We start from the raw sequence: 16,268 nt of genomic DNA, 5'->3' as shown, positions 1-16,268 counted from the left end.
AACGATCCATTAAAGTTAGGAGTTATATTCAGAGCAGGATCGAGGAAGAAATGATCCATATCCTCGACAAAACTGGTCTTGATGATCTGACCTTAAAAGAGTCACTAGTTAAAAAAAACAATCGGGAGAAATGAGCTAACCGTTGAAGACATCTTAAGACTCCCGACATGCAGCAGAATTTGTATTTACCATCCTCATTAACCTAAACCCTTGAACCACCACAAAATACCAAATCCCTACTCACACAAAACCAACCCATATTACCTTCTAATCTATGCAACCCTTCACAAAGGTGGAGATTTGAAATTGCTACAAGCTTATTTTACACAGGTTGCATTTTGACTAAGAGTGTTCACATACATAAATCACAGGTATGATCAGATATAAAACCAAGTGTGAGTGAACATTGTGAGAACGTGATGTTTTGCATAAACAGAAACTCATAAAAACAAAATCACCTTTTTATATATCACTACATATATTCCTATGACTTAAGGTTGGTTATTTTGTTCCCATTTTCTTGGAACTCTTTTGGGGATGTTTAAGCTATGGTCCTAACTTGCTATTTTTAGAGAATGTTTATAAGTAGCTTGCTTGAGGACAAGCAAGGTTCAAGTGTGGGGATGTTTGATGTACATATACATATACATCTTTTTGGCATCAAATAATCTCTAAAAACTGCAATTTCTATCTAATAACATAGCATAAAAGACTACTTATCATAATAAAACATAATTTCAGGTGAAACCAAGCCCCAAACAAAGAAACAAACGAAAAGACGAAGAAAAACACAAGAAAACACAAGAAAACGAAGAAACACGCCCTCATGCCTCAAGAAACACGCCCCCATGCTTCTAACATAAGAAAGGACAAAATCTGGAAGCAAAAGCACGGGGCCGTGCTTATCACGCACTGGCCGTGGACGAGGATACAGAAAAGACAAAAAGAATTGAGCACATGTCACTAAAAAAGCACGGGGTCGTGCTTATCACGCACGGGGCCGTGGACGAGAATACAGAAAAGACAAAAAGAATTGAGCACATGTCACTAAAAAACACGGGGCCGTGCCTACCAACCACGGGGCCGTTGCCACCTCACACAAAAGATAAAACAAATCTGGCACATGTCATAAAGATACACGGGGCCGTGCTCATCATGCACGGGGCCATGCCTCACCATCCAGATTGCCTATAAATAGTGGCTCATGTTGCATTCATTAAGTGTGCCTTGAAAAGATTTCTATCTGATTCTCTCTTATAAAAATACACACTAACACTCACATAGAAGGTTTAGTGAAGAGTTTGAAGGCTTGGAGGTCATCACCATCAACCATCATCAACATCATTAAGAAGGAAGATTCATCTACATTTGGTTAGATCATTCCAAGTTTAATCATGTATTTGTTATCATCATTCTTCTTAATGTTTATCATCATGCTCATTATGAGCTAAACTCCTTTTACCATCTAAAATCTATGAAGAAGCTTTGTTTTACTTGATAATTACATAAAACATGTGGTGTAGTCTAGTAAAGTACATGGTTATGTTACAATTATCTTTTGATGAGAAATGTTTCACCATCTTAAATCACTAATTCAAAGTTGGTGGTTGCCAATTCTATTGGCAATCGTTCATGATCGATTCATGTTCTTGAAAGATAGAAATACTTTGATACATTATCGAAACACGGATCCTTATATTGTACTTAGAAATGATGAGATATAAGTTATGATGTATTTCTCTAAGTCTTGGTAATCCGAAAATGGCATTGCCTAGGATATCATGCTAGTTAAAGAAATCATATGTTAATGGAATGTGTAATTATAACCTACATAAATCAACCAAGGGGAGGTTGTGTGAGTTAACTACAACCACCCGAAGTTGTTAGAATTGGTATTTGAGAAATCGAAGTCAATCCTAATCTTTCTACTTTACGAAACTACTTGCCAACTTAAATTGACATCATTGAGATGGCATGACATTAGGAAAGGATGGACTTTAAAATGCGCATGTTATCTCCTTAGTGCCAAAGATGCTCACTTAAGGTTTAAGGAGCTATATATCATATATTGCTACGGCAAGTTTATCACATGTTTAAATATTAATTATCAATGCTAAAATGGAGTGGATTCTTGATCTTAGATGGTAACCTTCGCATAATTGAACAACTCGTTTAGAATTTCTTGTCTTGGTCACCTATATATTATATATAAGTATTTACATTTTATAAAAAGTCAAAAAAATTAACCTCAAAATGATTAAAACCTCCGATTAAAGTAAAACAACGATTTATTATTAGAAACCTTTGTGTCCACGGATCAATACTTGGTTCTTACCAATACTATTCTACATATACGATAGGTAAACTTGCCTATTTTGTGTGTGTTTAGTCTTTGTAGAAATCACTTTTATAAATTTAAAACACGATCTTGTGCAAAAGCAAATCATCCCATCCTTTTATATTTTACCACGCGCACGCACGCATCAGAGGTGCATAACACTACCCCACCATGTTAGCGCGGTTTCTCTAAACATGCTTGACGCGAAATTTTCTTTTTCGCGTCGGGGCATTCGCTGTGTCGGAACACACTCTCGGTCGATTCGAACCATTGTAACAAGGTAGTCGCACAATTGGTTCCACGGAACTCGGACGGTTTAGCACTAGTAAATTGCTTAAGCAGGGAGGATGCGGGTTTGGGTTCAACAGGTGCAACAACGGGTGCCGGTAGGGTAGCTTGGATTTGGGTTATAAGTTTGGGAATCACAGCGGCCATTTTTTTAGCGACGAGAGCGGCCATGCATCGGGTGGAGTTCTTGCGCGGTTGGCATTTTAGCGGAGGCATGCTAAAATTTATAAAGAAAATGGGATAAGTTTTGGGTAAAAAGAAATTAATATAAGCGTGTGTAAAATAAAATAAGATTTCAAATTTGTGATTGATTGTGAATCCTAGAGTTAGTAAGGAGAAGATGTTAGTGTTAGATAAAATATAAAACTTTGTTTATAAATAACAAAACCGTAAACAAAACGTAAAAGATTTTTGAGATGGTTAAAGCTTGAAAATTTGAGATTTTGAGATTTATAGAGTCGGAAAATCGTGCATGAACCACCATGACTTGATATTCCAACACTAAAAAGTTTATAAAACACCACGTTGGAGTCTAAACATGTGCACGAACCACCGCGACTTTTTCATGTTTTAGACTCAAATAACAATAATAACAAAATAAACCAAGATACAACGTCATGTCAAAACACTAGTCCATGAACCACCGTAGTTCTATTGTTTTAACACCGAAAATTTGGATGGCGACCGGAACGCTCGCATTCGACTACTTAAAGAATTGACATATATAACATGATTTGTGGCCTAGAAAACGAGCACTATAACTTAACCATCCAAGGTAAGTAAATCACCTTCGATCCTTGGAATCTTTTTGTCAAATGGTCATTTTATAATATCTCGTTTTCTATGATGGCTACAAACCCGATATAAACGCAACCTTTAAGGGATTTGAAACAACGGGATCCAAGTTAATCTTGTAATCCATAAAACACAATAAAAATCTACTTTTTGCGTTTTAAGGTAAGGATACCTTGGAAATACTATGAAAGTATGTGTATGTGAACATTTAGGATATTGGTGAATTTTAAACAAGTTTATAAATAAATAACATGCGATATGAACAATCATTTATAGAGTAAACACGCATAAGCACACGTATAGGACCCTAAGCATAACAATACTAGGTCGTTACGTCTAACCACATATCCTATTGTCAAGGCTCTGATACCAATCTGTCACACCCCGACCAAAGGCGGCGGAACATGCCGAGGTGTAACGATTGCCCATAAGCGCATGACACTATTTTAAGCGACAATATTTAACAACTCATTTCATTTCACAACATCGAAAATGTCACATAACGATAATCATAAGTCAAATACAACAAAATATAACAAATATAGCAAATCAAATATTGTTCATTTTTTGCTAATATTATAACGGTATTTGTGACGTTTTCTTCCCCGAACTCCAAAATCAACCTAGATGCAAACCTGTAATATTTCATAAAATAAAGTTTGTCAACACAAAAGTTGGTGAGCAATTCATAGTTTTTTTGAGCATATAAGTATATAATAGAAAAGCCACAATCTTGTATACGAAACAACAAATAAATAGCAATAATTTGGATAATATGAGGTCGTTAATAAAAATACATCAGCGGCAACGTCTATAAGAGAATACCAAAAAGATTCGGATTTCATGGGGTCGTTAATAAGAATACATTAACGACACCGTGCTATAAGAGAATACCAGATAGTTCACGGATTTATGAATCAACCTTCCAAAAGCGGTAAACACATAAGCATATAATCATGTAAGCATAGAACACCAAATCGAGCATTTATTTAAGTAAAGTATACAATAACGTTTGTGGTTTAAGACTCAAGTATAAAGCATTTGATTTGAATAAGTATGAAATGTCACCCCAAAACAAAAGATAGTAAACGGGGTATGAAGTTACTCACGTTCAAGTAATAAACTTGAAAAGTTGGTAATTTGAAGATTTTCCGGAACTGCGGGTTTAATGTATGAAGCCTAAACAAAAGAAAGTCTTGGATTTAGAAAGGTTGTCTTGAAGATCTTTAAATAAAATAATTGTTGCAAAAAGTAAACAATTAAAGTTCAAGGTTTAAAATGTAACTATTTAAGAATTTATAATAATAACCCTTTAAAAATGTAAGTTTGCTCGAAACCGGGTTAAAGTATCTAACCTTAATATTTACTTAACCAATGGTAAGTAATAAGGTGAGAAAAATGCTAAAATGCAAGTTCCATTGGGATAAAGATACTAAAACGGGTTTTTAACGAGTGTTCGGGTTGTTGGTTCGGGTCTTGATAATTGGTCAAACCCAAGGCCAACATTCCAAAATAATGAATGTTATGAGATAACTCAATAAAACTTATTAAGACTTAACCAATTATGTAGTTCTATTATTTTAGAACTAACAACGCACGTTAAGCGAGTGTTCGGTTTTGTCGGTCCAAACTATGTTATGAGATCAAGTTGGATCCAACAATTCCAAGTACTTAAAAAAATAATTAAAATCAGTTTATAACTATTTTTAAAGAAATATACAAGTCTTGATAGCTAAAAACACACTTTTGTGTCTTAAGCGAGTAAAAATCGGATTGGTTCGGTTTCCATCTCACAATATGTTCCTTGATAGTTTCCATATGCCCAAATATCATAGATCTTGTATAATAATTTATAAATGAAAAATATTTAAGTTTTACAACTAAAAGTTAACAAGTATTTTAAGCAAAAGTTTCGGTTTGGTTCGGTTTCCATCTCCCAACGAGTTCATAGATGGATTCCACATGCTTAATATCAAAGAACTTGTAAAAATGATTTTTGAAACTCAAATCTAACATTAAACATATTTAAATAACTATTTTAACAAAACTAGTAAGCAAAAGTTCGGTTCACGGTTTGGACAATTTACGGTTAAACCGAGGTTAGTCTCTACAAACCCACACCATGGAACTTCATAAATAAACTAAAAGAGCATAAGTTAGCCATGGTTAGTATGTATTAACAAGTTATATAAGTATATGTATATCAAGAACACGAAGTCCTCCTTGAAGCCTTGCCTTACGAGGTCGAAACTTAACCGATCGGAACCGGAGAAGCAACTACCAAAGGAAACAAGGGGTATGTATTATATATATGTTGTACCACCATAAATAAGTATTAATAAGACTACATAAGCTAAATAGAATGAAAGATTAAACTTGGTTTGACTCTTGGAAGTCAAACCTTCAAGAACTCATATATAAAACAACCTTGAATCTATGGAGTTTTGAGAGAGAATTTGGAGATGTAGCAAGAGTAAAATGAAGATGGGTGTGTATATATAGGGAAAGAGTGAAGTGTTGGGTATAAAGATTCTTTTATGGTTTGCATAAAAATGTGTATGTTTAAATGGATAAACAATGCATAATATAAAAATCCAATATTTTATATATTTTAAATGACAAGATCCAATATTTTATATATTTGAAATGTTCGGGTTACAAACGGGTCGTGTTTACATAACAAAAGTGACCCGAAATTTACGAATGTCACATTTTGAATGGTCGTTAATTTAATGTTCATGAGTGCTTCGTGTGTTGAGAAGGTCCAAAGGAGGACCCGCCGCGTGTCGCGACACACCCGGTTTTTTCAGTAACTTTAGTTTTGACAAATTTAGCCTCCGGACTTTGATTAACAACATTTAAAGCATAAAATGACCAAAATAAAAATTGTAATTTATATTGTAACTTGCATATAATCATGAAATAACATAAACTATAGATAATAACATAGAGATACAGAACTTTATAGATTGGATAATACTTGAATTACAAAACAAGTCGGGTTACGTTTATGGATAATGGCGGATGACACACGTACTAGCTGTGTGATGGTGATGAGAGGCGATTTGAGACAATCCCACAAGCAACCAACCACTTAGACGGAGAACTAGGGCTCCGATAGCGGGGATGAACGACTGTTTGTTTCTCTGACCGATTGAGAATCAGGCAAATCCTGTTGCGCAGAAGGTTTCTGGCGACGATGGTGGATGTTAGTGGTTGTGATGTTCAAGTGGTGGTGATGGTGGTCAACGATGATGTTCAGGTTGAGTTTTTTGGTTAAAATGGTTTAGTATTCATGCACAAACTTTTTTCAAGCGATCGGAGACTAACGAAGTTAAGCTTTCGTTAGTCGCGGCTCATTGGGAACAAATATGTTAAAAGATGAGACCGTTAGCAGCCAACTCATTAAAACTGATAATATTATTTGTCAGTAGTATATAATTGGGATTATTGAAATCTAATTTTCCAAACAAAAAAAACTTTGAGCACTTTATACACCACTTAAGAAACTTGTTGGTATTTTATAAAGTTTTCATCAAAGAAAGGTCATACTTCAAAGTAGGCAAAGCAAAATTCAAGTTGAACCGAGTACTTTTGTATTTGACACACAACTAACCGAAGATCTCTGACTAAAAGCTTATTTGGTTTGGTTTTCAGTCTTAAAACTCAGGTGTGAATCGGATGCAGGTTGGATATTATACGAATAAAAATGTAAAAATGAAACACCTTAACTCATCCTAAAAAGACCGAGACCGATTCATATATATTGATCTATACTACTGTTTTAATTTTATTAAATTTTGGAACCGAGTTCAGTCACGTTCAATCGACTCACACCCCCTACTTAGAACTTAATGGTTGTGTTCGCGGGTTGTCGGGTGTATCCGAATATGAACCCGAAAATTTGACACGAAGCTAACGTGACTCGTAGAAAATCGTGTAAGAAACATGAACCTGAACACAACTCGTTTGACTCAAAAATTTTATACCTTTTTTTGTTGATTTCACATATTAATACATTAAATTTACATTTTTGTAACAAAAAAATACAATTCTTTATAAAGCAATTACGTTTTTAACTATAAAGTTTTATGTCAGTCTCATTGTTAGTTTTAAAGCTTAAACTATTGCATTATATACTCAACCAAAACACATTTTATAAACAAAAAATAATTAAAAGAAAGAATAGAAAGAAAGAAAATTGGATTTAAATAATTCATACTATGGACAATTGGCCGATATTAATTCCAAATAACAATGTGACGATGGTAATTCTAACTTTGAATTTTGTTACTTATAATAATCCTAGTCTAACAAGTTTTTAACATTTAACTCCAATATTATATTCTTTTAAGTTAGTATGAAATGACCAATATGCCCTCACAAAATAATAAAAAAAAGAAAAGAAAGAACCCACCGCCCCAAACTTCATCTCTTTAGATAACAACCTAAATCCATCAAAAAACCAAAAATTCCGGTAACAGATGTCGAAACCTACAACTCGATTAAATCAACACATAATCACAAACTAAACTCACTGAGAATAATCTGTTAAACCAAGTATGAACAACCCCCAAAATTGAAAAAAAAACAACTAATTGAATCATAAACACAACCTTTTCAATGTAAATAAATAATATTTCAGAGGAATGGAATGACCAACGAGAATTATCGTTCGCATTACACCAGCGAATCGTGGATTCACAAAGTTCAATCTGAAGCCCTAGCCCCAAATTAGCTCACTTGAGACGATGTTGGAGATTGCCATATCCTAAATAACCATTGTGCACGACAAATAGAGAGAGCAAGATATCTAACTCTCATGTAATAAGCCTAACACCTCCTCGTCAAAAAAACACAAGACACACTAGGGGCAGTGGTTTAACTACCACCAAGATGGTGGTTATTTAGAAATGGGTGAAAAAAGTTGATGTGACCAAAAAATGCGGAAATGATCGCTGAAGTGGGTTTGACAGTTGAAGATATCGGTTTTCATTATTTCCATTTTTAATTAGAGGGCGTTTTTGCGTATTCCTAATTTCACACTAACTTGAAAAATATATAACCAACGAAGTTAATGATCTGTTAGACTGAGATTGTTACTGGTAACACAATTGAAACCTGATATTGCAAACGGTTACATTGTTAGTTGAGATTAGTATTGTCCAACGTTTAATAATTAATAATTATTTAAATCCAATTTTCGTATTAAAAAAATAAAGTAATTGGTCAACCAATGAACCCACCGAGTTAACCCGATCCGTTTATTTAAATGAGTTCGCGGGTTCAACCAGAACTTGACCCGAAACCCAAACCCATTGTCTGCTTCCGACCTGTTGAACATAATAATAATAATAATAATATTCCGTCCAAAACCAGCAGCGGCAGTTTACGTAATCAAGATCCAAATGGGTTACAACAAGTCCAGGAAGTCCAAGAATCACCATCATCACTCACACGCTCAATCTAGCCGAACCCATCAACCAAATCGGTTATAATTTAATCTTTATTCACAAACCCATGTTCACAAATTCATCATCTTTTTGCAAATTGATTTTATTTTTATTTTTACTTTTTGTTCAGTGAAGATGAATCTCTCCCTGCTGAACCTGGTATTCTTCATAAGCTAATATCTGTTTGCATATTACTATTTTTGTGTTCATAGTGTTTAATATGTTTTATTAATGTTGTAGAATCTGAAGAAGAAACAATAGCTGTATCAAAAATCCAGCTAGCCATGTGGGTAGGTTCATATTTTTGTACTTGAGAATTAGTATGATCCGTTTTGCCATTCAAAAGGGGTTGTCGCACTGGTTGTTGCCTGTTTACCTACCTCCTTGTTGTAATTGGGTCCTTTTATCGGGAAAAAAGGATAAAGTTAATATCATATAAAACTCTAAGCAATTTCTTATTTCTTTTTTTATAAGGAAAGTATTTGTCAATTTTGTGCTTCTAAAACCCTAGTTTTTTACTATCAGGATTTTGGTCAATGTGATGTGAAAAGGTGTACCGGACGCAAGCTATCTAAATTTGGATTATTGAAAGTAAGTATATTGCAGTAAGATACTTTGATCTCTTCATCACATATAGTTTTCATTTAGTTTGATTGTTGCTTAATTTGATGCAGGAGTTGCGAGTCGGAAATGGCTTTGGAGGCATTGCTTTAAGGTATATCTATCTGGTGTTTTTATTTTTCTAAGAAAGGTTATTAGTTGTATATAGTTTATCAAGATGTTTTGTTTCTGGGTGAGTGGGTGATTTGTTTTAATTTTGATGATTTTTCATTGTAACAGTCCTGTTGGGCAGCAGTGCATTTCGAAGGAAGATTCGGAGCTGATTAACAGGAAAGGTTTGGCGGTGGTAGATTGCTCTTGGGCACGACTAGATGATGTACCTTTTACAAAGCTAAGATGTCCTTCTCCTCGTCTATGTAAGAGTTTCAAAAAATCATCTCACATGACTTCATTTACGTACAGTTAACAACATAAATTAAATGTGTGCTGTGAGTATATCCATAACAGTTGAAAAACTTATAGTGTTGGCGCATATATAGTTAAATTCAGCCTTGTTGCTATTTTGCTTGTAAATTGATTGATTTGTTGCAATGCAGTTGTTGGGTTCGTAGGCCTTGTTGGCCCGGTTTATTATATGAAGTCAAAAGAGGAGACGGGTGTGGGCGGTCGGGCCCAAGCCCGGCCCGGTTTAGATTTCTTGCATAATAATTTACTAACCCTAGTTCAGTCTCTATATAAACAACATTATGTACTTGTAATATTTGTCACTCAATAAAGATATACCTAGTTGCCACCCGTGGACGTAGGTCAGTTTAGACCGAACCACGTTAAATCCTCGTGTTCGTTTATTGCTTTCGTGTCGTGTTCGGTTTCGTGTGTGCGTTTAATCCTAACAAGTGGTATCAGAGCCAGGTTCAGATCACGCGAAGAACACGTTGAACCAGCCGAGTCGCCGCCAAACCATCCAGCCGCCGCCACCCTACTGCGCTAGGGTTCCGCCGCCGCCTACGGTTTTCCGATCGCGGTTAGGGTTTCCGCCGTCGTTTCGCCGCTACTAAACCCAGCCCGCGCGATCTGCTTTTTTTTGTTGGTTCCGTTTGAAAGCTGTAAGCATCGTATTGTTCGATTCCAGGTTGTCTCTTTTGTTTCCGCTAGTGGCGTTTGAACAGAGAAGAAAAGAAGGGTTTGTATTATTATTTTTCTCTTGAGATTCATGCCAGACTAGGAAAAGACAAGGAAAAACAATATTATTTTGTTGACAAGGGAGTTCAATGGCCACCAACTTTATCCAGATTGTTTAATTTTTTGAGAGGGTCTAGCTTGTTTATTTTGTTGGGCCCGAGATCCATTTAAGCAAGGGTCGAGATTCTATTTTGCAAAGTACGAGTCAAGAATAGTTGAATCAAGATCCTATTTTTCGTTGAAGAACAGTTTTAAGTCAGAAGAAGCGTTAAAGAAACGGAGAACCAGTGCCAACCGCGTTTGTCAGGTTTTATCGTTTCAGTTTAAAGTTTCAGTTTTTGATTTTCAGTTCGATATTCCGCTGCGTATAAATAGGTTGATTTTTTAACAGAGTTCAGTAGAACAATCGTTAAGTTCAGGCTCGTGTTGCTGTGTCTGTCTCTGTTTTATCCAGTTTTTCGTTTTAGTCATTGCCATGGCAGAAGACGGAAAGGTTTCGATACAGAAGTTTGACGGACAGAAGTTCGGTTGGTGGAAGATGCAGATTGAGGCACTACTTTGTCAGAAAGACTTGGATGTAGTGTTTGAGGATGAAAAACCAGAAAAGTTGTCAGAAGCAGATTGGAAGAAGTTAGACAAGAAAGCTAGGGCTTGTATTACATTGTCGTTGTCGGAAGATGTGGCGTTTAACGTCATGAAAGAAACCACAGCCCGTGGTATGATGGACGCACTATCCAACATGTATGAGAAGCCTTCGACAGCGAATAAAGTCTATCTTATCCGAGAGCTAGTGACAACAAGAATGAAAGAGGGTGGGTCAGTTACAACTCATATCAATAATCTTAATTCGATCTTGTCCCGCTTAGTGTCAGTTGACATTAAGTTTGATGATGAAGTTCAAGGCCTCTTGTTATTATCCTCTTTGCCCGACAGTTGGTCGCAAACAGTGACTGCAGTTTGTAGTTCGTCTACAAATATTACTTTCGATGGGATTCGAGATCTGATTCTGGGAGAAGATTCAAGACGCAGAAGTTCAGGTGAATCATCAGGCAATATGCTAGTCACAGAAGGTAGAGGTAGGGGAAAACAGCGAGGCAGTGGGAGCAGGAAGAGGAGTCAGTCTAAGACTCGTAAGGATATTGAATGTTGGGGTTGTAAAGAGAAAGGACACTTCAGGAATCAGTGTCCGAATGGTAAGAAAGAGGTGAACGTTACAGAAAACGACACAGATGACGGGGTCAGTAGTGATGAGGCTTTGGTTTGTAGTGTTGAGAGTAGCGTTGATGCTTGGGTGATGGATTCTGGTGCATCGTTTCATGCCACTCACTGTAGTGAAACGATGAAGAATCTTAAATTTGGGGATTTTGGAAAGGTTCGACTAGCGAATGATGATATTTTAGAGGTTACGGGTATGGGAGACGTTGATCTGATAACTTCAGCCGGTACTTCTTGGACTTTGAAAGACGTGAGGGTTATTCCAAGTTTGAAGAAACGTTTGATTTCAGTTGGGCAGTTGGATGACCAGGGGCACGATGTTAAGTTCGGGAATGGGCAGTGGAAAGTAGTCAAAGGGAATCTCGTTGTTGCTCGTGGCAAGAAAATGGGTTCGTTGTATATGGTCGATATGTCATCGAAAGGAGTGGATCCAGTTTTGGTGAAAGACAAAATCCGGTTCACAGAATCTCGTGGGCAGAAGAAGGTTCGTTTTGCAAGTAACAAACCCAGAGCCAAAGTGAAGATTCAGGATGAACGAGCTAGGAAGGTTAAATCAGTTGAGGGACATCGTGACAGTGGGAGCACAGGTCGTGTTTCAGTTACAGTTCCAGGTCGACAGTGGATTAAGAAAACCAGTATTCCAGCTGTAAAAGTCTCTCCAATGAATTACTTGCTGAATATGGAGAGTGTTTGTTCTCAGGTTATCTCAGGATCCGGTAATTCGTTACAGTGGGAGCCGGTAGGGACAGAGAATGGGTCAGGGGCAGTTTCAGCCGTGACTGACGTGTTGGAGCTCCGGGGAGCTTCAACGGGCCTTCAGGTTAATTGATGAGAAGGCGGTGGCAACTAGAAGAAGTTTAATGTTCAGATTACAGAAGTACAATCAGGAGTGCAGACGAGAGTACTCAAGGCCTCCGAGTGGGAGATTGTTGGGTTCGTAGGCCTTGTTGGCCCGGTTTATTATATGAAGTCAAAAGAGGAGACGGGTGTGGGCGGCCGGGCCCGGTTTAGATTTCTTGCATAATAATTTACTAACCCTAGTTCAGTCTCTATATAAACAACATTATGTACTTGTAATATTTGTCACTCAATAAAGATATACCTAGTTGCCACCCGTGGACGTAGGTCAGTTTAGACCGAACCACGTTAAATCCTCGTGTTCGTTTATTGCTTTCGTGTCGTGTTCGGTTTCGTGTGTGCGTTTAATCCTAACAGCAGTACCGTGGTTGGTGGCTGCAAATCCAGTAAATTATGGTCGACCCTGTGAGCTATCTTGTGTTGAGGCTTTAGCTGCAGGTTTAATTATATGGTAAGTACCTCTTAACCTTTGGTGAATCTGTATGATATTCATTGCCATGATTAACATTAGCTCAGTTTATATTATAAAAATCGTAGAGAAGTAGGGGTAAATGTGGAAATTGAACAAAAATACATAGGATATTAGGAGTTGAAATTGATATGATCTTTATGATATGTTCCCAACACGTGTTACCATGTATTTTTATGTCATCTGAGGTCATTGATCATTTTAGTTCAAAAGTAAAAAATCTGTATTTGCCCAATATAAAGCAAATTTTACACATAATAGGAATACCATGTGAAAAGACACGTGGTTAACAGCATGTTCATCTGTATTATGTAGTAATATATTATTTTAATATTTTTATCTGAATTATATTAAATTATACGGTTGAAAACATACTTCAAAAGGCCCGTTCTTTCTTTTTTGACAGAAATACAAATTTTGTCCTTTAAACATACATGATTTACGAATCAGGTCCTTTAAAATGTTTACTTTCAGACGGTGTGTCCTTTACATGCTATGTTTATTTGATATTCGTCCTTTAAGCTAACTGTCATCCAATTCATCTGTTAAGTTGATGCATGTGAGTAGCATGCAGACATGTTAAAGATATTTGGGTGTGATTGATTTGGTGTTTTATCGTGGTTTAAGAGATAGAGGAGGGATAATTGACATGTTAAAAGACCAAAAAGCCCTCACATGTTACTCACGTGCATCAACTTAACGGAGGAATTGGATGATAGTTAGCTTAAAGGACGAAAATCAAATAAAACATAGCATGTAAAGGACACCGCCTGAAAGTAAACATTTTAAAGGGCCTGATTCGTAAATCATGTATGTTTAAAGGACAAAATTTGTATTTGTCTTCTTTTTTTTAGCATAGAGCCATAGAGGAATATGTAGTTTGAAATCAAATTATGAGGCCCAACATATTGTATGATAGTCTTATAACGTGTATCTATATTATAAGCCACTTCTTTGTTATTTATGATATTTTTTAATTACCTAATGTCATGTAGCCCATGCTATGTAATAATGTAAGTGCATGTAAACTAATTTGTAGATATATAATTTTTTTTCTTTTTCAACACATGTTCCAAACAGTGGCGAGGCAGAAAATGGTGAATTGTTGCTAAGCAAGTTCAAGTGGGGCCATGCTTTCTTGTCCCTCAACAGGTATTTTGAATATGTATATTGTGTACGCATATGTATATTTATGTTAGTCCTCTTTTTTATAATATAAATTGTGTGACTGGAAATTTGAAATCGTTAAAACCGTGCTTGCGCTTGCTTCACAAACGACCATTATACTTGAAAAGGTAAGTAAAATGATAGGTGCATTCAGTTTGAAAAAAGTAATGGCATAAAAACATGTTATACATATGTGATCATTTTAAGGTCTTATGTACAACAAAACATGAACTTCTCAAATAAGAACAATGTTGGTACCGCGTGAATGCATCTATTTGATAATAGTGCGTGTCACTACTTGATTGCTGATAAGGTTTTGCAACTCAGGGAACTTTTGAAGGCATATGCAAAATGTGAGAACAGTGCTGAGATTATTGCAGTCCAAAATTCATGGTTATCGGAACAAAGTTCCAAAATCCCCAAGGTTTTGGAAAAAGAAGGTGTTTTTCATATCATGAACACACACACACACATATGGATGGATGTATGTATGTATGTAGAGAGAGAGGCATGACACTTTTTTTGTCGCCAAATATGTTGTTATTTCCCTGCAGATACTGATTTTTTGGTATATTGGTTTTACAGAAGCAAAGGAAGCTTGCGATAGTGAAGATGAAGGATCAGATGATGACTCTGACGATGATGGACTTCCACCTCTTGAAAGGAATTTAAACCACATTACTTTGGAAGAAAGTGACACCGAAAGTGAGTAGTAGCATTACTTGTAGTTTTATATCAACACATAGTTTTTATTTATGTCTTTAGTATTTTCACATATGAATCAATCATAATGTTATTATTAGGTATTTATGTTGTCTTCATGTTCAAGTTTTGATTCACCCTATCTTCTTTTGAAAGTTCAATTCGGTTTTTCTTTAACTGTGTTATATTTTATGGTTTTATTGGTTCTGCAACCTTGTTTTAAAAAGCGCAAATGAGGCGTAAGCATTAGAGACAGTGATATAAAATTAAAGCACTTCAGATGATAGTCATTTGACATCAAAATTCAAAACAAACATTCACTGACTTTATATTAGTGTTTTAACTTAACTGAAAATATGTTAAAAGAATACATTAGGTCATAAGAATGGTTCTTATGATATTGTATGTTATATGGTTATTGGCTTGTGGCCCAAGTACTTATAAAGGTGCAACCAGCTAATATACATAGTGACAAACTGACAAATGATCTCTTCATTTATCCTCCTTATGTAATGATTAATAACCAGTCTCACGCAATTTTTTGTCATTGTGGTGATAGAAACGCGTCATAATAGACTCTAATAATAGACTATTGATTGCAACGAGTCTGGGGGTTGGGCGGTCTAACCAGGTTTGGGCAAATTTGTGTAGAGCTTACACAAGATTTTGAACTGAGGTCTCTCAATATACATGTAAAAAACTTTACCAACTCTTTTTTTAACAGCCTTTACCAACTCTTATAGAACAATACTAGATCATTGGTGTTTCATTTCTACCTATATCAAGTTAATACCCTTTCTATTACTTAAAATGGAGTTTTCATGTTCTTTTTTAAAGAAGTATAAAAGTTCTTTTATTTTATTTTATTTGAAATACAAGTCACATAACAGCATAGCAATGGTAAACTTCTTAATTAGATATAGTATTTAAAATGTATAGAATTTGTGGGAATGTTTGAACATTTATTAGATTAACTATGATGTTGTTGGGTTTTTTATCCCAGTTCGATCGAATCGTCCACCACTGAACCAGTAAGACGTCCAGTCTGGGCATGAAAACATTGATAAACATAAGTATACATTTGTGGGTACATCGTACTTAACTGTTAGCCCACAGTACCTATACGTTCTCCTCAGTCCTCACTTGCCACTAGCAATTGAATAAGTTAAAAGAGTGGCTCTATGTATTTTTTTTCGAACGGCACAAGAATTGTTTGTGATTATTAGAGGAAATGATTTGT

General features: G+C 35.8%; 1 protein-coding gene across 1 annotated transcript; it reads left to right on the top strand.

The window, feature by feature from the left end:
- Positions 1-8,776: 8,776 nt before the first annotated feature.
- Positions 8,777-15,189, top strand: LOC143537533 (uncharacterized). Its single transcript, XM_077031278.1, has 10 exons — positions 8,777-8,912; positions 9,005-9,033; positions 9,115-9,164; positions 9,400-9,465; positions 9,549-9,589; positions 9,715-9,851; positions 13,051-13,141; positions 14,240-14,311; positions 14,654-14,766; positions 14,912-15,189. The coding sequence occupies exons 1-10, from the start codon at positions 8,830-8,832 to the stop codon at positions 15,037-15,039; spliced, it is 810 nt and encodes a 269-aa protein (XP_076887393.1). The 5' UTR covers positions 8,777-8,829; the 3' UTR covers positions 15,040-15,189.
- The last annotated feature ends 1,079 nt before the right edge of the window (positions 15,190-16,268 follow it).

This window comes from Bidens hawaiensis, unplaced genomic scaffold, assembly GCF_021521415.1.
Source record: "Bidens hawaiensis isolate Kalapana, Puna unplaced genomic scaffold, B.hawaiensis_p1.1 tig00011228_1, whole genome shotgun sequence".
NCBI classification, from domain to species: Eukaryota; Viridiplantae; Streptophyta; class Magnoliopsida; order Asterales; family Asteraceae; genus Bidens; species Bidens hawaiensis.
The sequence above is the reverse complement of the archived record's forward strand: the minus strand, read 5'-3'. Positions and strand labels throughout refer to the sequence as shown.

Bases quoted from the DNA above. Each gene is read 5' to 3' on its own strand.
- LOC143537533 (XM_077031278.1), top strand. From the start codon at position 8,830: ATGGGTTACAACAAGTCCAGGAAGTCCAAGAATCACCATCATCACTCA. The intron at 9,852-13,050 runs GTAAGAGTTTCA...TCCTAACAGCAG, and splicing joins ATGTCCTTCTCCTCGTCTAT to TACCGTGGTTGGTGGCTGCA. The intron at 14,312-14,653 runs GTATTTTGAATA...TTTGCAACTCAG, and splicing joins GCTTTCTTGTCCCTCAACAG to GGAACTTTTGAAGGCATATG.